General features: G+C 40.7%; 1 protein-coding gene across 1 annotated transcript in view; it reads right to left on the bottom strand.

The window, feature by feature from the left end:
- Positions 1–20,561, bottom strand: part of KCNT2 (potassium sodium-activated channel subfamily T member 2) — a 185,678-nt gene that overhangs the window by 94,485 nt on the left and 70,632 nt on the right. Inside the window, exons 5-8 of the mRNA XM_054576572.1 lie at positions 20,001–20,060; positions 16,914–16,988; positions 15,659–15,742; positions 12,622–12,716 (exon numbers count right to left, since the gene is read on the bottom strand). Coding sequence (XP_054432547.1) covers positions 12,622–12,716; positions 15,659–15,742; positions 16,914–16,988; positions 20,001–20,060 — 314 coding nt within the window. The remainder of the gene's footprint in view (positions 1–12,621; positions 12,717–15,658; positions 15,743–16,913; positions 16,989–20,000; positions 20,061–20,561) is intronic.

Here is a 20,561-nt window from a genome sequence, read left to right as displayed (position 1 = left end):
AGCCTGAGAGGAGAAGGAAAAGATGGGGGGAATCCTGACTTCCCAGGGAATTCAGAGCCTGTTCAAAGGTCTAGTGTACATCCCAAGACGTACGGGGAATCTGAAACATTAAGCGAGCGGTAACACAGGGTGTTTACATTTCTCAAATGTCACTTTGGTTGCCATGACATAAATGGCTTGGAACGGAGCCAGCGTGAACATGGTAAACCAGTTGTACAGCAGTTGCTGTAAGGATGTTACGATCGTTGAGACCAGCGAGGTGGTAACCAAGAGGGACAGCAACGGGCAGATCTGCGAGATATGTAGGAGGTGAAATCCATGGAACGTGTCGACTGTGTACTGGGTGACAGAGCAGGTATTAAGAATGATTCCAGTTTGGGGGGAACTGGCCAAAAGGAAGGAGTGGTTGATACTTCCCAGACATGGACAGTTTAAAGAAGAAATATGATGAATTAGCGTGGGTACATATTCAGCCTGAGGAATCTACCAGGAAATATGACAGGAGCAGAGAAAGGATATAAAGGATGCAACTGAAGCCACGGAAACTGGTTTACGACAGTGTGTGGTCACACCTCCAGGGCCTTCCTGACGTCCGCCTGTCACCTCCGACGCAGCCAGCGGGTGGAGGCTGCGGCCTGACCCGTCTCCAATGAGACCACCTCTTATCAGACCAAATTCTTCCACGCAAATCGCTTCCTACACCCTGTTCTGTAGGATCAAAAGCTTCTTGCGCTCTGTCCTTCTGTGCATTAACGGCAACGATGTTGAACAAAAGGATCATTGTTTACCAGGAAAAAAAAGTGTGAAGGGCAAGTTCAGTTCAAGGTCTCATGGAAGCAGATGACAGGATCCTCAGACCTGAGGACCTACGCGCCGCGTCTAAAGGGCTGGGCTGCCCTGCTCGCCGTATTCCCAACGTCTGATCACGCAGGAGCAGAAATGAACCAGCCGGTACTTTCCCGCCGACCCCCTGCCGCCTGCCGTGGGAACACTCCTCATTTCCCTCAGGTTATGTTGTCAGGGCTGAGACGCAGGCAGAGGTGCTCGGAACTGCAGAAGCCTGGTTCTGGGTCCCTGATGGCGTCTGCCAAGGCTTGTCAGCCATCCCCAGCTTCCAATGTGTATGGACACGTACGCCGCACCCTCCCGAAATACTTACAGGATCACACAAAAGGTAGCTAAAATGCATCCTGTATTCCTGGGAGAAAAATATGAAATGAAACGAAAGGGACAAAGACCTATCACTGAGAAACGATGTCATTTAATGATATGTTGCAGAAGAGGACAGGCGTGCAGTGAGCATAAAGGGAGTGTGTATATGTATGTGTGCGTGTGCACCCGTGAAGTGGGTGTGCATGTGTGGTCTCTAGGTGTGTCCATGTGCACCCACGCATGCTCGTAACCTTCATGTGCATGTGAATGATTCTTCATGTAAATTTTTCAGACTCTAATATTGGGAGTCACACCCACCTTCTGAGTCCTATTGTGATACCAGAGATCCCTACTGAATAGATCCTAACTTTATTCCCAGTGACAGAGTAGTAGAATAAGATCAACATGTCTCTGCACCATATTGCCTTCCCCCCTTTTTTTTAAGATTTACCTTTCTAAAACATACAAACCAACAAACAAAGCACAATGCCTAGTCTACTTTCCTCTTTATTTGTACTTTCTCTCCCTAACCATTAGCTTCCTTTAAAAAAAAATGTATTCCAAAAAAAAAAAAAAAAAAAAGAGGAAAAGCTTCAAATGAAAGTTGTGGACCATCAAAGTAACTTCTACCGGTACAAAGTAGCTATAGAAGAATTTTGCATAAACAGCTCAGCCGCGAAAACCGCAGCTGTAATTTGGTAGGGCAGCAGCGGGGCCTTCAGAGCAAGGCTGACAGAGGACATGAGGCAAGGGAAGTAGCAGGGACAATCGCAAATCACTTTATATACAGCATCGAGGAGTGTATGTTATCCTGGATCCCACAGACACAAATGAAGAATTTCAAGCAAGAAAATGCAGGATGTGATCAAATTGAGCAGCGATTAGCTCATTGATAAGAGTCTGTGAGTACCCTGAACCGCTGCTTCGGCCCCAGGCACCAACTGACTTTAGGCCAGACCCCCAGGCTGACAAACCACCTGTAAGACACTGTCCCGGACCACCATTCGAGTGAAGCTACAGCTCTGAGACAGGAAATAACAGCGCACAGCGCTCCTGAGTCCAGACCTCAGCCATGTTCTAAGTTGTGAGGTCTTACCTCTCTGCAATTTACATTTTCTTTTGCTCGACCTTGTTTAAACTTGTCTGATTCAGCTCTTCAAAGTGAAATGCAAAGCCACTAGAATATTAGCTTTACACACCATTAATTCCCATTATGTATTTAAAGGTGAGTTTATACTTAGAGTTGGTAAAAGCAAAATAAAATCTGTATATGTACCAGTTCTCTTCAGAAAAAGTTTGATTCAGCAATGGATTTTTTTTTTTTACTATCAAGAAATTAGTAGGTGAATGGTCAGTTTTTATATCCTTGCGTGTGTAAAATGTGAAGTATACTAAGTAATATCGGCTGATTTAAGCTGATCTATAATCATTCAAAATGTTCCCATAGGGATAACTTGCTTCTTAGTGCCACGTGCCAAAACTAATTCCAAATATTCAGTCTCTCGTTGACAGTTTCTGGAAATCAAGTGAGGTACAAAATGAACTTTTATTTTATTTTTTCTGAAATGGTCCAAATTTAATGAGCCACTCAAAACAAAAGAGAACATTGAGCTTAATATGTTACTTCACATTGTAAGCCATGAAAATTACTTCCATATTTTTACATAATCATTTACTGGAATCCAGCATTTAAAAAATATTGTGATAGCAGGGGTTAGGGAATAAGGCAGATACATGGTAATGGGGAAAAATACAATAAAATAAACATAGAAAATACATAAAATATAGTATTAAAATGTTATGTTTATCAACAGAAAATGCTTTGCCAGAATGGTAGCATTCTTACTTGATCTCTACTTAAAATCAGTTGAAAAGTTTTCCTTCCTAAGAGATGGCTAAGTGAACTAATACCTATTTAACAGAGTATAACATGTACATATGAGTCTACAACATACAAATATAATTATATGAGAGTAGAACACTCTTCAGAAGTATCTGATTGGTTCATTGGGGCATTCAGCTCACCTTTCTACCAGTGGTGGGTTTAACTGCTTGTAAACTAATGTTGAAGAGATCAGTACATACACAGAGTAGTCCCCTGGCTAAGTAATTATTCTTCTTTTTCACTGGAAATTACAGCTGCTTTCCTGATCGATGTTATTTGTTCAAAGTGCAGTTTCGGGAGGGTCAATGCCACACTCTAAACTAAAAGAATTCGCTGGAAAACATAGTTTGCATTGACATTTACATAATGCACACTTTGCTTCGGTGGCTTCAATTTCTTAAAACTTTCAAAGAGCTTTACCATATCAGGTTATTTCTACTCAAAGTGATGAAACTAAGAATTAATATTGCAGTTAAGATACTATCATTCAAGAATTTTTTGATTCTGAATTTTTTTGCAAGAGAAAAAAATTAAGCAAAGAGAACATTTTTAGAATCCAGCACATACAATAAATGTGCTATTTCCTTTAGTTTTGCTCTTCATGAGATTCATTCCACTCAAAATTCCCACTAAACAGACATTACCCTAACAGTACCCATCCTCACTGTCAGGAATCATGAATGTCCTCGAATGCCATCGTCTTGTGGGCTGGGGAGGTTCCGGGCACATAGTCAAGAAGGGGCCTAATCCAACTGCGCCCTCTACAGAGGCAGAAACAAGAGCCAAAAACTTGACCAAGGGTCCTTATCCTCATGAGGAAACACCCAGCCTAAAATGACATTTGTCATCACTTCTCCCCAGCTTTGCAGAAATCTAATAAGGTTAAGCCTTCTCTGAGAACATTTTGAAATGAGACATGTTTTCACTGAAGACAGAAATCAGCCAGGAAGAAAACCAGTTCCCCCAAAGCACTTTGTTTACCCAGGTCCTGTGTTCTCGATCTTCCTCTGAGCCAAAGGCAAACCAAGTGTACAGTCCGGTGAACTACATGACTAATTAACTAGAGCGAACGTCCCAAGCTGCTCTCTCTTCCAAGTGACAAAGTGGCCTAGAGTGTCTTCCAGGTAGGCTGTAAAAAGAGAAAGGCTCATGTGACAGCTACCCTTCACTACCAACCTGTCTTCGCCCATCTGCAGTGTAAGCTTCTGACAACTTTGATACATGTTTTAAATACTTGTGGCAAGGCGGGAGACAGAGCTAATATAACAGAGCAGGAGGTCCTCAAAGTATCCTTCAGGGTCAATGCATTTCTGCTTTTACCAAAAGTCCCTAAAATCGCTGTATTTATACACAGGCTTTTGTGAGAAATAAAATTTCTAAGAACAATTATGTTTTTTTGCTTAAGTAGAACTCTGCCCCCTAAATTATGGCAATAGAAATATGACTTTATATTTGAATAGCACTTTATAATTTACCAAATGCTTTTATGTAAATTATCTTGATCTTTGTGGTTTCTCAGCACAAGGTTCTGTTTGAATTTATAATTATGAAATAGAAAAGATTTAGAGAAAGGCCAACACACAAAGCACAAAATCCTGGGGAGAAACATTAAAGCATTTGGGAAATATCTGGCTGAAAGGAAAGAGGGCTGAGCACTTCAATTGCACATATGAGATCACTGTAAAGCAGAGGACCGGACCCAGCTGGACACCTCTCCCAGGAGGCAGGCTGGGGGGACAGGCGCACACCACATTCAGGTGAGATGTTTAGAACAACCTGAAATCAATGCACTAGCAAACCAGGACCCTCAAAAATAAATATGTTACACTTCTACATAAAGATATAACAAAGGTCTGTAATAAGTAGAATGCAATGGACAAACAGAAACTATAAAGAGTATTAAGTGGCCAAGTGAACCTGGGTTATCGGGGATGATCAGAAAGATGATGCGTAATATTTACATAGCAAAGGGTCGGTGAAGGGTAACATAGCCTGGTGTTAGGAGATAGCATAGGCTCAGGCAAGAGTGGAGGGAGAATAGACAATATAAAAAGGAGTCCTCAACACTGTGAGTCAAAATACTTTGAAGGATGTTAGCAAAAATTATGGACAGGAAAGAGGGTAAGTTATAACACAACGAGATAATTTTAAAGAATTGGCCAAGAGGAAACTGGGAAAGCGACCGCGAAGCATACTCTAGAATGCAATGCTCCCAAAACGTCCGCTGACATGCAAAAGAGTCTGTGCAATTTAGGGAGTTCAGTAACACAAGATGAATTTACAGGAAGGAAAGGGCAGGATGGAAAACTGAGGAATTTTTAAGGAGAAGAAATAGAGTTTGTGGAATTTTTAAAGGATGTATTAATTCTACCCAGATTTGTTCGCTTGGTGGTAAGAAGATGCTTTTATTATAATGAACATGTGCTATACAAGCCCTGACGTTGACTAGGCTTTAAAATAGATGGCCATCTGGATTGGATGGCATAGAAAGAGCTATGTTTGGAGCAGTGGAAAATAACGTTTATGCTCCAGTTCATTTCAGTGATGTGATTCTTGATCAGGATCTTCTTTCACCATTACTGGCTATCAGGTGCTCGTTGTGTGGCCCCTAGTTTTTACTTTACACATTTAGCTGCCACTGTCTTTGGACACACAGGTTGAATGGAGCTCTCGATCCCATACACTGAGCGCTTCATCGTGTACTGGGTGTCTCCCTAGCCTGCCGAGGCCTTCGCTTTTTCCGTTTGATCAGACGCTCCGCTCTGTTCGTTCCGCGAGGGCGCGCTGTTCTGTCCCTGCGTAACGGTCATCCTCACGCTGGTATCGCCCGATTTACCCGCCTGGCCAACCCCCTCCCGCTCTCCGGGCTCCGATGGAAGAGCGGCTGCTCGACAGCTCACCTAGGTTCCTAAGTGGCATCTCAGCTCTTGTGGACTCCGGGTCCCTCCCTTCTTCTGTTTCTTCCCGTCCCCTCTCCCTTGTGTGCAGTGCCATTGCTCCGTCACCCTCCCAAGGTGTGCATTTCAAAGTCAGTCTTCCATTCTTCTTTATCTCACACATTGTGTCCAATTTATCGTCTAAACTGTCATTTCTCTTCTTAAAAACGGTTATGGCAGTAAGACCACAACATGGGATCTATGCCATGAACACATTTATAAGGTACAGTAGATGATATGAAGGCATAACCAGAGACTGGCTTAATGGGGAAGGTCACGACAAGCCCAGGATTCTGTTCCAGTCTATGTTTTTCACCCTCATGCTAAAGAGCAAGCACAGCTTAACATGTCCTGAAGGGAGCGACTCTGCGGTTGCTCCACCGTGACAGCCACCACCCCTAAGGTGGAAACTGAAGTTCATACCAAGTGAGAAAAAGCAGAACACCCGCGTGAACACCAGCCTGAGTGGAATGCACACAGTGAATGAAACGCAGAGCCCGAAAGCACGGGGAATCGTTTTCAGTGATTGTAAAGTGCTCCCTTTTCAGTCCAGGTTCCTGAAGCATCTCTATAAAAAAGGGCCAGCAGATCGCACGCAACTCCGTGGGCAGCCTGCCCTGCCCTGCCCTGGAGGAGCCCGAGGACAGAGGTGAGAGAGCAGCCGGAAAGACCCGGCCGCCAAGGGCCCCGCTCACAGCAGCCTGGACCTGGGCTCTTAGCAGCGGTCAGAGCGAGAAGGCAAAGACGGGCTGGTGCCTGGAAGGCACACACGCTTGTCCCAGGCAGAGCTCCCGGGCCAGGTGTGCAAGGCCAGACAGGTGCGGCGGGAGACGGACCCTTCGCCTCGGCCCAGCCTGCAACCGCTCAGCGCCGCTGTGTGACGCTGCCACATGTATATTTTTTGTTAATATGACTGCCTCACAGAGGAACCAGTAGTGGTGCAGGCACTGAAAATTATACTAGAGAAGTACCCATTCACATATTCAAAGAATTGTTTATACAGTTCTTTTAAAGCTTCGATGTTAGCTTAACTTTTTTCTTACAGACGTGGAGTTTATTTTTGAAAGGCTTCGTGAAGAATGTCGGATTTGAGTCTGCTGTGAGGTTTGCTTCTTTACAAAACAGTCTCAAGTGTTATCTTTGACACGCCATACAAAATAATTTCCGTGTTATGTAATTCTAAAACAAAACCTGATCAACTTTTAAGTAGGCTTTAAAATATAGACTCTCTTGTACCCTCTTTAAAAAGACCGAAAAGTCCTAGTCCTGAGTTGCTTACTTAAATAGAGATAGATATATATATATAGATATATAGATATATATAACAAAAGGCTCCTGAATGACTAATCACTTACCCTATGTTTTTTAGGATATTTGCCTCTTTTTAAAATATATTTAGTTATACAGCTTCCCAAGCTTTGGTAAGGTCTCTAAGGAAAACACTAATTTGAATGAAAGGAAATATTGAGACTTTTTCACCACCTGGTAAATGTCAGCGTGTACAACAAAATGTTTTCAGAGAAAAAGTCACATGGCAGAAATAAATAACCTTAAATATCCATGCACTCCCTATGAATCCTATTGCTGTGCACAGCTACGGGAAAATTTAATTAGCAGTGGCATCCTGTGCTGAAAGCAACTAACATTTTGACTTCATGCTTGTAGTTCAGACCTTAGCATTCGAATCAGCCCACGCCTTGCGCTTGGGTACTTACTGAATGAATGCCAATTAAATTGTTCCAAATAATCATTTTCATTTCCTGTAGAGTGTCTGCCTAAAGCCTAATATTCCCATGGAACTTAAGGTAATTGGAGATGTTGGGATTTCACATAGCCGAGGGAAACATTGAGTTCTTGCAGCAGTAATCAATCTTGTATTTCTGTCATTGGAAGGAAGTTCTTACTCCCCTGGACAGTGTCTGTGTGTCTATGTAGGAAAAGGTCGGTGAGTCGTGCCCTAAACTATTCACCTGAATGAAGTCACCTTACACTGCAGTTGAATAAGTCCTGAAATGTGACCACACCTCGTCCTCTGCCACAACGCACAGACACATTTTCTTTATTTCAAAATAATGGGGGAGGAACAGGCTTTTCTGCAGAGAGTCAGGATTTAGACTGGATGGCCGGAGCAAAGTGAAAACTTGGGAACAGAAAAATCCAAAGGAAGAAATAGAAGACAAAACACACGTTCTTAAAATGATGTCATCTTAATGTCTTTCCTTAAAATATAATTCTGCTTGAAACAGTAATTTAAAAATCGATTATAATAGAGATGAGAAGATTATCACCCTATTTGATTTTTTGCTTGATTGTCAACTTTATGTACCCAGGTTAACGACTCCTGGGACATAATGTAAAGAACACCACAATGGCTAAGCACGTGGACTATTGAACCAATATGCCCGGGTCCACGTCTGAGCTCTACTCCTTGTGAACCTCAGCTAAAATAAGCTAAGGTTTGTCTTTGGTTTAACCTTTCTGTGCCTCAGTTTCTTGTCTGTAAAAAGAAGATAATAATATCTACCATAGAATGTCATGCAAACGAAACTATTTAATACAGGAAAAAAAATAGAAAATTGCCCAGCAAAGAAGGTGAACTTTCAGTGTTAGCTATTATTTTTACTATTAGGAACTGAGTATTCATGCCAGATGCTATAATAAAACTGATTTATCTCTTATCTCAACTCTTTTACCAAGTCTCCTTTATTTTTTTTCTTTAATTTTATTTCTTAATTGGCTAGATTTCATCATGGAGTAATTTTCTGAATGAGACCACATATATGCCTGCCCTGTGCGTGTACAGCTTTGATATGAGTGGTTGGCTGCTTTCACACGTGCACGACCAACCTGACCGGTGTAAAACTAACGCAACAGAGCCTTCCCCTCGGAACTCTTCTTGTAGGGACCGTTCACAGTCATCGGCTGCGGGTGGGTGCGGTCTGAGGACTTGCCTCCTCTTGCTCCTTCGCCCTCATTTTTAACCGGAAATCTCTCTTGGCTGGCTGTCTTCGCCATGAAACACGATAATGTTGCCCCGCCCCACCTGGCTAAGCCTTCAACTCTACTTCTGATAAAAGGCAGCGGGAAAAGGCTCCCCAAGGTCAGTGCCAGTGCAGTTCTGTCTTATGTCCTACTTTATGTGCATATTCAACCTTCATTTTCACCTTTTTTTCTTCCTTCTGTAGTGCAGCCCTAAAATATTTAGGTCACGCACTTTCTAAGTTCTTGTATGTCTGAAAATAATTTGACCCTCTTAATTCACTGATGCTTTACATTTTATTAACTGTCAGGTCCTAAATCAATTTTTCTTGGGCATTTGTGAACAGTGTTTTAGCTCGGATGAGACTATGGGTATCAGATCGATTCTCATTCCCCTGTAAGCAATGTCTTTATTTCTTTCTGAAGTTTTGCCATGGCCGAATAGGGAGGTGAGCATTTAAGGCAGATCGACCGAACTGTTCCGCTTGTAAATTCCTTTACTATTCTGTGTCTTGGTTTCTTCATCTATGAAATGAGGATAATAACAGAATTTACTGTGTAGACCGTTGAAAATTACATTAGTTAATACCTGTGACATGCTCAGAAGTGTGCCTAACAATAGTAACCACCTGAAATGTCAGACATTATTCTCAGTATTTGCATGTTCGAAAACAGCAATACCATTGACATCATATTTCAAAAGTAACTTGTTGGAAACAAATTTTAACCCCAAACCAAGTTACTCAGATTTTTATATTCGTACTGATTACATCATTATTACATCATTATTATTTATATACATTGAGGACCATATTCCCTTTTCTCCCAAAAGAAACTTGCCTCGCGGGGCTAATTAACTACCTAAAACCTGGGGGCTCCCTTGGGCGAAACCGAGCTGCGACACACAGGCTTCCGCTGGATTCCGCAGCCTTGAGCGGTCAGTCAGCGGCCAGGTGCGCGGGCGCGCGCCTCCTGCCGGCCACGCAGAGCATGAGCCCAGCAAACGCGACCAATCAGAGCCAGGGGTCAGATGCGATGGCGGTGACGCCATCCCGCCCTGTTCTCACACTTTCTCCAGACGACACCGCCCACCCGTGCGCTGGCCCGCCCCCCGGCAGCTGCTGCCCTGGAGTCGGGTCCTAACACCCGGCAGCCAAGTGCGTGTTATCCAACGGTGCACAAAAGGTCCCAGGTATTTTTGAATTAAGCACGTTAATAGTGTTTAACTAAGTCACATTTTCCAAAAAATAAATGAATAAGTTTCTTTTCTCCTGAAATAAGACTGAAGAAGTAAATGAAATGTTTCACATTTGACTAAAACATGAACTATCCATCAACTTAATAGATCTCTTTATTTTATAACTATGAAATAATATAAAAATTACGTAAACGTACATACTCAGATAAAAAACTACAGCTGGAAGCAAAGTAGTTCAAAACAATCTACCAATGCCTGAAAACACCAAACGCATTATAAATTAGATCGCTTATTATTGCTCAGACTACGTTAATAATTAAGCTGAAGTCACGCACGTCCTTCCCGCACGTGCCCGTTTCCTTGTTTGTTGGAGAGACGCAGGCAGAATCCCAAGTCCCAGCTGCCTGGGAGTGCGCGCTGGTGGCCGAGAGGGGCACACAGCGGACGTGGGGAAGGCCCGTCCAGCTCCGCCACAATGGCAAGAAGCCAGTTCCGAGCGCATCCCCTCCGCAGAGCGGCGGGCCCCTGGCGCTGCAGCTTGGCGCTGCGCTTGCCTCGCTGGCAGCCAGCTGCCTAATGACCGGTCTTTGTGATGTTAACAATGAGGGAGAGGAGATACATTTTAAACTGAATCCCAGCTTTCCTCAGCAGGTAATTTGAAGGTTGTGAGATGTGTGAACAACGCTGCCAGGCCTTCAAATATTAGTTCCTGAATCTTTGGGGGCTTAAATAACAATGTACATATTGAAAGTTCTGATTTTGAAAAGCATCGACAGTCTTGCTCTATTAAAAAACAACAATTAATTATGGCTATGATCAGAACAATGTAAAACATATCTGTGCATGTATAGATATATTTGTATGTGTGTGTATATTTTACATTATGTGAGATATACACACATACTTATATAAATACATACAAAATATACACACTTATATGTGAGATATCCTTCATTTATAGGTCAGGTAGAAAAAAAATGGTAATTCCTTTTTAAACAGATTTTCCACAGTGTTTAGAAATCATTTGTTTTACTTTTTGTAATTTTCCAGCAGTGGAAATATTGGCCTGTGCTACATATATAAAAGTTTTCATTTTAAGTACTTTTCCTTAAGTAAAATGGAAAAAAAAATCTCCTAAATTATTCAAATAATCTTATTACCTTAAAATTAAGAATTTTTAGGGGTATTAGAAGGGAAGTCATTACTGTTAGTATTTCATATTCATGAAGTATTTACTAGGTGAGCAATAGAAAACAACTTGTGAAAGGTGAAAATTTTAATAAGATGGCATTGTGACAATTTCAGAGGGATACTTTATGGTTAAAAAACATTAAATATCCTAAAATGTTTATTTTTAAAATACAAAAAAGTATGTCATAAAACGCATGTAAGCCTATTTAATAGACATATTAACTGGGTACTGAACGAAACAGGCTCTCACACCTGTATGTCTAAAGCTATGCCATCGTGGGCCACAGAGCAACATTTTGGTTGACGACAAACCAAATGCATGGGGGCGGTGACAAAGGATTATAACGGAGCTTGTTGTAGCCAAGTTAACATAGTAACATTGTTACTTTGATATTCACACAGTGATAGAGTCACCCAGCTCTATTTCTGAGATGTATTTCTCAGGCTACATGCAGTTGTGAACAGTGCATAACTATTTAACTACATGTATCAACAGCTCTACTCGTGTGTAGTTCAGCTGTAATAGTGTTTGAGTGCACTCTTCTTTTGGTACCTCCTAATCAGCTTTTTACCTTTCTCAGTAGGTCAAATCCAGCTCGCAGTGCAATTACACATAATACACGCGAGTCCTATAAAAGAGACGCACCGTTCGACCTCATTTTTTGAGATCCACATTATTTTCTTGAGTTGAGGACCTGAAAGAATCCATATGAGCGGTGCCCCATTTCACATTGGTTCACAATTTAATTGCCAAAGAGGGACCTTCCAAAAGAAGAAATAACTGTTTTCCGTAGCAAAACACCTTTGAGATCTGCCCTTGCTTTCTGCCTGGCTGCACGCAAACGCGCCACCCAGCTCAGGACAGCTTTCTCAGAGCACCTCTGCTTCGACGACGAGGAACACAAGGGCCCCTCCCTGTCACTGGTTAGAAGGGAAATTCTGATTTGGCATCTGTGGCGTGCAGGACACACTCCTGTGTCGGTCATTTGCAGCATCTGGGAAGACACCAGAGACGCTGTGAACATCAGCACCGTGTGACAGACGTGCCCCCTTGCTTTTTCTGAAAGGCCAGAGGTCTCACCTCTGTTTCTGCAGGTGACCCGCTCCATTTGATAGGGAACGCTGACTGAACGGCCGATTGATTGTCATCCAATTGTTAATTAATAGGGCTTATTATTGTTAAGATACAATTTACTATTATTAATATAAATTTTATAGTATAGTTTTTTAAACTACAGTTAAACAAAACATAATAAAAATGCTGATATGTGCAATCTTACCAGGTGAAGATAAGGCATAGTAATGTAGATATTAAAATCAAAACTTGATTAAACATTGCAGACTGTGTACGCTGAATGGCTCTATGTAGATCATTCTGAAATAAGATGGAAAAAACATGTTAAGTTTTGATAAATATTCGTAAGTTTCATTACAGTTATTACTATGTATTCTATTTCAACTATCTTGTGCATACTCGATACACATACTTGAAATGTATAGATAGCATATTTTCCTTTTTGCCCGAGTCAAAATATATCTTACCAAAACATTCACGTTTCAAAGGTAATACAATAGGAGGACCTCCAAAGCACCACATTTTAGTTATTCACTTTACAAACATCTGCAGAAACTGACTCGCCAGGAGCCCTCTAGGAGAAGCATCCTCTCTCATGGTCAGTTCCAATTTTAAAAGATCAGAAAGTAGTACAGTAGTTGGGGGAATGTAAAAGCTTCGTCAGGCTACTATCAAGTCTCATTCTGAATCAGGAAAGTAACACGCATTGCTCCAGACAATTTATCAGTAAAAGATCTGAATAGCCATTGTGAAAATATTTTTAAGTTTAACTTAATATTAAAAGAAAGGTGAATTCAAGTATATGTTTTATCTTTGCAATTGAAAGACATTAAAAATAATAACACCCAATGTTGTTAAAGATGCAAAAAAATGAGCACTTAGTTTTATAACTGCTCATGCAATTTACTATCAATTTCTTGAAGAGAATTTGGGAATTCAGGTCACAATTCACAAGTATGTCCTTTGCAGTTCATTCATTAAGTATTCATTAAGTATTTACTCAATAACATAATTTTTAAAAATGAATGACATGAAAATAATCTGAAATGGAAATCAATAATGATTTGTTTATCTTTATTACAAAATTATATTTATTATATGAAATAATAAATGTTCATTAGTATAAAAATAACTAAAATATGCAATACATAGTTAAATGAATTGATCAAAACTATATAATAGATTTAGACACACCCATTAAAATTGATTTGAAGAGGAATATTTAATGACATAGGAACATGTCCACTTCATACTAGTATATGATAAAAGTTCAAATTATAAAATTGAACATGAAATGTAATTTAATGCATGTCTGTGTGTGTTAATAGAAAATATTAAGATATACATTATTAGTATTAAGTGTGGTAGGTTTGTAGATGTTCATAATTTTTTTACTTTCTGGTTTTCAGTTTATCTCAAATTTTTAATAATAAACTGTTAAAGGTCTTAAAATCAGTGTAACAGGAGAAAACTTCACCAACATAAAATCCCAAAGCGCTGTCATTTTCTCTTCCTCCACCACACCTTTAACCAGAACTGTTATGTTAACAAAAAAGCAAGTGCGATAGAATTTCACCTCTCAACTCTTACTTCCTTAAAACAGAGGTGTTAGTGAGAAGGAAAACAAAGGCAATTTAGCAGCCAGGGAGGGGATGAGAAGCAAAAACCAGAAATGGTGTAATGAAAAGTGGATCCTAAATGAATATTGCAAAGTCCTCCTTCCATTGTCAAGGACTGACTAACCATTTCTTTCTTGGTTACATTATTTTTTCCAAAAACTAATAACACACTTTGGCAAAGACGCTTATTATTTTTTTTCTGGTGCATTTCTTTCATCAACAATTTAGGAAATGTCTATTTAGTGAAGTTGTTTTTGTTTTTTTTTTCTTCTTGAACAGTTAGGACAACTCAACGTTTCTGCAAACCACCCCGTGGGCCACATTCGCCCACGGTTTGGCCACTCACCTTCAGGAAGCTCCAGTGGGCAATTAACAGGGATGTTTAAAAACATTCACCCAGCTATGAATTCTCAAATGTTATCTAAATATTATTTCTGGCCAAAACTTTTGTCATAATTTCTATTTAAAAACCATTTAAAAGAAAAACAAGTCTACCTCTGGAAAAAAATTCATTTCATTACAGTAAAATTAATGATATGGAGCCCTTACTATGTTTATGTGTATATGCACACACATATACATATTGATTTATTTATATATAATTTTATTTAATCCTCACAGCAAGCCTATAAAGTACATATTTTTGTCCTCTTTTGAAGATAAAGAAATTAAATCACTTGGCTATCCTATGAGTGATTAGCATAGAGTGGACTTAGTTCAACATGTATAGAGTAAGTCACAAGATAGCAAATGTCTTACACCTCACTAAGAAGTAAGTGGTGACCCTACCTCAGAGTATTTTGTCATAGTAATAAATCAGCCCTTCCAAACAGGGTCCGCCTCAGGCACATTCTGAATTCAGCATCTTTGACTCTGATTTCGTTTGCCCTCCAAATATCCCACTCACAACCCAAGCAAATCTAAAAAGATGGCTTTCATGAGGGGCTTCCAGTTTGAATACAGGGTCTTGTCAAACCCCACAGATTTTTACAAAAGGGGAGACCAGCGGCAGTTAAGAACAGTTTGACGTCATGACTTCCTGAACCCTGAAGACCAGGGGTCCCGTTATGCATAACAAGTTTGCCTGAAAAGGTCATTTGTCTTCAGAAGATGACTCACTCATGGGACCCGTCTAAACAGCAGTTAGCTGTGGTTCGATGATACTTAGAAAATCTAAATCACTTTGGATCACCAGTTCACAGGGCCTGAAAAAGACAGTGATTTGGCCAGATGGGTGTTTTGCAAGTTTTCATTCAGATTAGGGTACAAGCATACTGATCACGTAAGGTCGTTAGCTTAGGCATCTCTACAACATATCACTTTAACTATTTAATAGCATTTTACCAAAATTCTCTCATTTTTATAAACATTTAAATAAAGTTGACTATTTACTAAGACATTAATTTCATTGAAAAGTTTAAAAATAAAACATTTAGATATTTAATTATAACTCAATAAATTCCAGTAATATGAATTTACATTTTATGCGGGAAAAACAGAATGAAAAAGTAATGAGGCAAAGACGTCAACTCATTTTCTGTCTGTTTAATCTGAACACTGAGAGTAAGAAATGATGAAAGGCTGAAAGATATTTTTGTATTTGCATGTCGCTTTTGTACTTACAATCATATTTTCCAAGGCATGTTTGGCAAGCCAGCAATTTAGAAAGACCGGGACAAAGAGATTCCTTAAGGAAGGCCAAAATATCTGAAAAATGAATCAAAACTAAACTTTCATCTCAAAGCAAGCCATCATATCCAGCATATTTAGAAGAAATGTAGAACAGAAATTTATGAAAAACAATATAACAATTGGAAATATGACAAATGCATTAAACTCATATTATTAATAAAATGCAAGGAGCAGATATGATCTTCTCATTCATTGTCTCACTCTTAGGGAAAAATTCTTTGGAAAATTATTGTAGAAGCAGAAAGAAAAGAATAAGCTCTCACTGGATGTCAGATGTAGCTGTGCTAATTCTACCATGAACTCTTTTACTGTGACAGTTTTTAACAGACACGCTGCTTTCTTCTTTGTGATTTGAGGGGGGAAGTAAGAGAAAGAAAAGAAAGTCTCACCTTTTATAACATTGCCACTCACTCTCGGGGTCCAGACATTTAAAATGACATTGGGGAACCATGTTTAATTGGAATTACATTTACTTAGTCATTTACTCTAATTCCAGTTGCTTCTCTAGATAAATTGCTCAGATTAAAATAATTGTCAGAAGTGAGCAACAGCTTTAAATATCTTCTTATTTTCATAATTTTCCAAATAAAACTCAAAGTGTTAGAAAGCATAATCCCTACAGACATTACTACAACTCTATCAGACAGAAATTAAAACCAAATTTGGCAATGGAAACATGAAATTGAACAAAATCTTCGTCCATTTGGTGTGCCATCGACTTGGCAAAGAAGCAAGTTGCTGGCTGGCTGTTGGCAAATTTCTTATTAAGGAGAGAACTGGACTTAGTCAATCTTGCAGTTAAACGAGGGAGAAATATATCTCAATGTGGGCAGTGTCTGTAAGTATGGGGTTCTACATAGTTTCTATATTTTTTAATTCCACAATATACACAAGAAATGGAGTCATTTCTAGTCTGTTTAGACAATATATGTACTTGTTTAAATGGCACTGCTAGACCATACATTTCTAAGATGTATTTCATTTTACCATTGTACTAAATCTCATTAGTTTTCATCTAATTTCACAATCCAGTTACCCAATGGATTTATTTATTTCTTAAAACCATGATTCTAACCAGAACCTAAATTTATTTATTTGAGCTAAATATTTTATTAGCACTTATATATAAGACTTTCCTGAAATCTAATGCCAAAACTATTTTTTAAAAGATTATTTTAGGACTTACTGAGATAACAAAGGGAACCGCGTTAATTATTTCCAAGATGAAAGGTACTCGTAAAATCTGTTCCCAGATGTTTCCCTTTCAAGAAAGAATGAATAAAAATAAAAGTCAATTATACCCAATCCCATTAAAGAGAGCAAAGGACAGCACTCAGGATTTCCCTCAATCATCGTATAAAGTTGTAACAGTGACTTTTAAAGATTATTTTTCTAAACATAATTGTGCCCTCTAAATTTTGTAGTAAGTTTAAGAAGCAAAACAAATGTTACAGTAATCCTTGAATATTGCACATAACAAATTTTGATCATATAATATTTGATCAAAAATATTTACCAGTAAAAATAAAAAGACTAACAAAACCTGTAGAATCAATAGAAAAGTGACCGTTATAATGTTTACTATAATAAATATAGTCACACTGAGAAAGAAAAACAAAGTTGAATCTATCACACTCCCTTATTTTAAAACATACTACAAGGCCATAGCAATCAAAACAGCATGGTACTGGCATAAGAACAGGCACACAGATCAATGGAACAGGACAGAGAGCCCAGAAATAAATTCATGCCTTTATGGTCAACTAATATTTGACGAAGGAGGCAAGAACATACAATGGTGTTGGGAAAATTGGACAGATACATGCAAAAAAAATGCAACTAGATCGCTGACTTACACCATACACAAGAAAAAACTCAAAATGGATGAAAGACTTAAATGTAAGTCATGCACCCATAAAAATCCTAGAAGGAAACATAGGCAGTAACATTTCAGGCATGTCTCAAAGCATATTAAATAGCTCCTAAACATACTATGTGTTAATGATGATCATTGGTATTAACATTGTTTAGACATTAAGAAAACGTAAAGGAAGGGGTTTTTCTCACCCACCAGCCTACACAGCACAACAGCACTGGTCAGAATGGGCTATGCAATTCAAGGGCCCAGTGCAAATGCAAACGGGAGGCTTCCCCTTAACAAATTATGAACAATTTCAAAAAGCTGACATCAGAACATTGCACCAAACCCGGGCTGCCCGCAACTGCACGGACGACACACCCAGGAAGTCCACCCTGGTAGAAAATCCTCGTCACTGGAACGTTCTTGAATGGTATCCAGTGAAAAAAACAACTCAGAGCGCCCTAAAGCAGCTTGTCTCCGATGAAGAGATCTGTGTATTAGAAAATCAGTTTGAAATCTGGCTCCCTGCAATTTCCCATTACTTTCCAGCACTGGCTATAAGCTTGGGAATCTTTCTTCCTTCTCTTGCCTGTCCCTACGGCCTAAAATACCGCAGTGGGAATTCCTGCACACGGTTCTGGGTTGGCTATCGTCTATGTGCTAAAATATTATGCGATAGGCTTTGTTATTGGCTCGCCACCTGTCTACAGACTGTATAAAAGGCGGGGGTCGGGGGGCGCGGGCAGAACAAACGGAAGCAGTGAGAACAGTCTCCTCTGCGCAGAGATGCTACAGGGCCAGCGGCGTCTGGCGCCCCCTACAGCTAAGCGGCGTGGGCGCACGTGCGCCGCTGAGGCGCAAGGCTCACACACACAGACCAAGCAATGCTGACACTCGTGCCTGAGACGTCGAACACACGGGGCCTGCAGGGAGAGAGAGCACGGAGGTGTGACCCAGCCACAGTCAGGCCAGTTGTAAGGCAAAGGGGCCTGTCCTCTGCGAACCAAATATACAGACCCCAAAGAAGAAAACCTACGGTCACTTCAATGGGGTTCACATGCAAGAGGGCCTCATTTGGGGTTGAACTTGCTCTGCATTTAGGGTTCCAAAGTAGTCTAAGGACTGTTATCTTCAAACCCCTGCGTTTTAAAAAGTGAGGAAGATGGGTATCTGCTAGATAGCGTCCCCCCCAAAATAGAGCCTTGGGCACAGCACACGCAGAAACTGCGAGCGGAAACTCAGCGAGGAACACGGCGAGCGCTCCGATGCCTCTCTCCCGCCCTGTCTGCCCCCGGCCTCCGGGCCCTGCTCCTCTCCCAGGAGCCGTGAAGGCCGCGTCCCCACCAGCCTCAGCCCAGGCTGCTCCCTTGGATATTTTCCCACACTTAGCAGACTCCCTTCCTTCACAGTCAGTGGATTCCTTCAGTGTCTGCCTTCGCAGTTTATCTTGCATCAAATCCATCTGTCCCCTTCACCCAGCGGGACACTAACTCCCCGTTTTCCTTCCAAACGGTGACAGCGTCTTCTCCACCGAGCACAGGGCCTTCAGCGCGGTGCGCCTCTGAGCCGCAGTGCCCAGACTTTCCGAACGAACAGCCCTGCCATTTAACCACCACTATGGAACTCCCATGGCAACCCCTCCCTCAGGCCCCATTGCCCGCGACTGTCCCGGGCGCTCACAATGTTGTCCCAAACGTTTGGCGCCAATAGTTCCGTAAATGCCCCCTATTCTGGCCACACTTGAATATTTACTCTTCTTTTGAGATCCCGTGCGCATGCCTTCCTTCAGGCCTCCCTTCATTCTGCACATTCCTAGGGCCCTGTCTTTTCCTCTCTCCTTAGTGAAGCCCCTGATCCCAGGGCTCTGCAGAGTCAGTCGGGCCTGGCCCCGCAGAGGAAGCCAGTCGCTCTGCCTCCTCCCGTTGCGTGTGTGATGCGGGCAGTGAGCTCCCCGGAAGAAACAACGCCGCGTCGGGAGCTCCTTATCCAACAGAGGCTCCATGAGGACTGGTTAAATTGCATTAGCCAAGCAGAGCTTTGCCAAAAATTAAGAGAATTCATTAATGATTCCTAGCAGACGCGTTTTTGTTCCCGCAGTGTTTTTTGCACAAGTCAGGAAAAGAGGTTGAGAACAATAAAAGACCAGACCGTTGCATTTGCTTGACTCATCCGAGCGTGCATATAATGGATAAACTAACCCCAAGGACTTAGTGAAGTGTTTTTAAGCCGCCAAGGAAAACGTTACTGTATTACTAAGTTTTTTTAATCACATACTAGAGAGGTTCAAAATAATTAAAGTGGTTTAGGAAGAGCTTGTTTTATCCCCGGAGTATGAATTATAAGGACAGGAAAGCTGGGTAAACGCTCTTAATGTGTTCTATCAGCAGAAAACGTCTAATGAACAAAGCTTACCTTGTAACTGAGATAACCAAGTAGAATTGTTTCAAACAGACTTATCAAGGCCACTAAGACCTAAAATATAAATTTTAACTTAATGAGAAAATGTTACAAAAATAAAATAATATATAGATGATTATAATACTATATGTAATATATATTATATTCCTGATTATAATTTATAAAGTTAATAAATGTATAAATATTTGCACATGTGTATTATGTACCTAGATATATTTACGGGATACACACAGACACACTATAGGAGGTATTACAGGGCACATGGACTCACATCCAGGTGGCAGGTTGTAGGCCGTCCCCAGCACCACAGCGTGGCTTTGCTCGCTTCTCATAAATCTTACTAAATCTTCATTTATCCTTAATAAATCTCCTTAATCTTTTCTGATTGATTATTGCAAATGAAGATGTGGGATTGGGCTAGTGAGGCTGGCTGGAGTTTGCATGACATGGGAAGAACAGGTTTTTGCTGTGTGTGTTCCTAACAGTCCCACGGCCCTGCCCCTCCCCCCCGCTCCCCCTGCAAAATAACACCCTGCGCCAGCGACTCCGCCAGAG

This window comes from Pteronotus mesoamericanus, unplaced genomic scaffold (genome assembly GCF_021234165.1).
Source record: "Pteronotus mesoamericanus isolate MK-2021 breed Mesoamerican mustached bat unplaced genomic scaffold, CSHL_Meso_final contig_347, whole genome shotgun sequence".
Classification (NCBI taxonomy): Eukaryota; Metazoa; Chordata; class Mammalia; order Chiroptera; family Mormoopidae; genus Pteronotus; species Pteronotus mesoamericanus.
The sequence above is the reverse complement of the archived record's forward strand: the minus strand, read 5'-3'. Positions and strand labels throughout refer to the sequence as shown.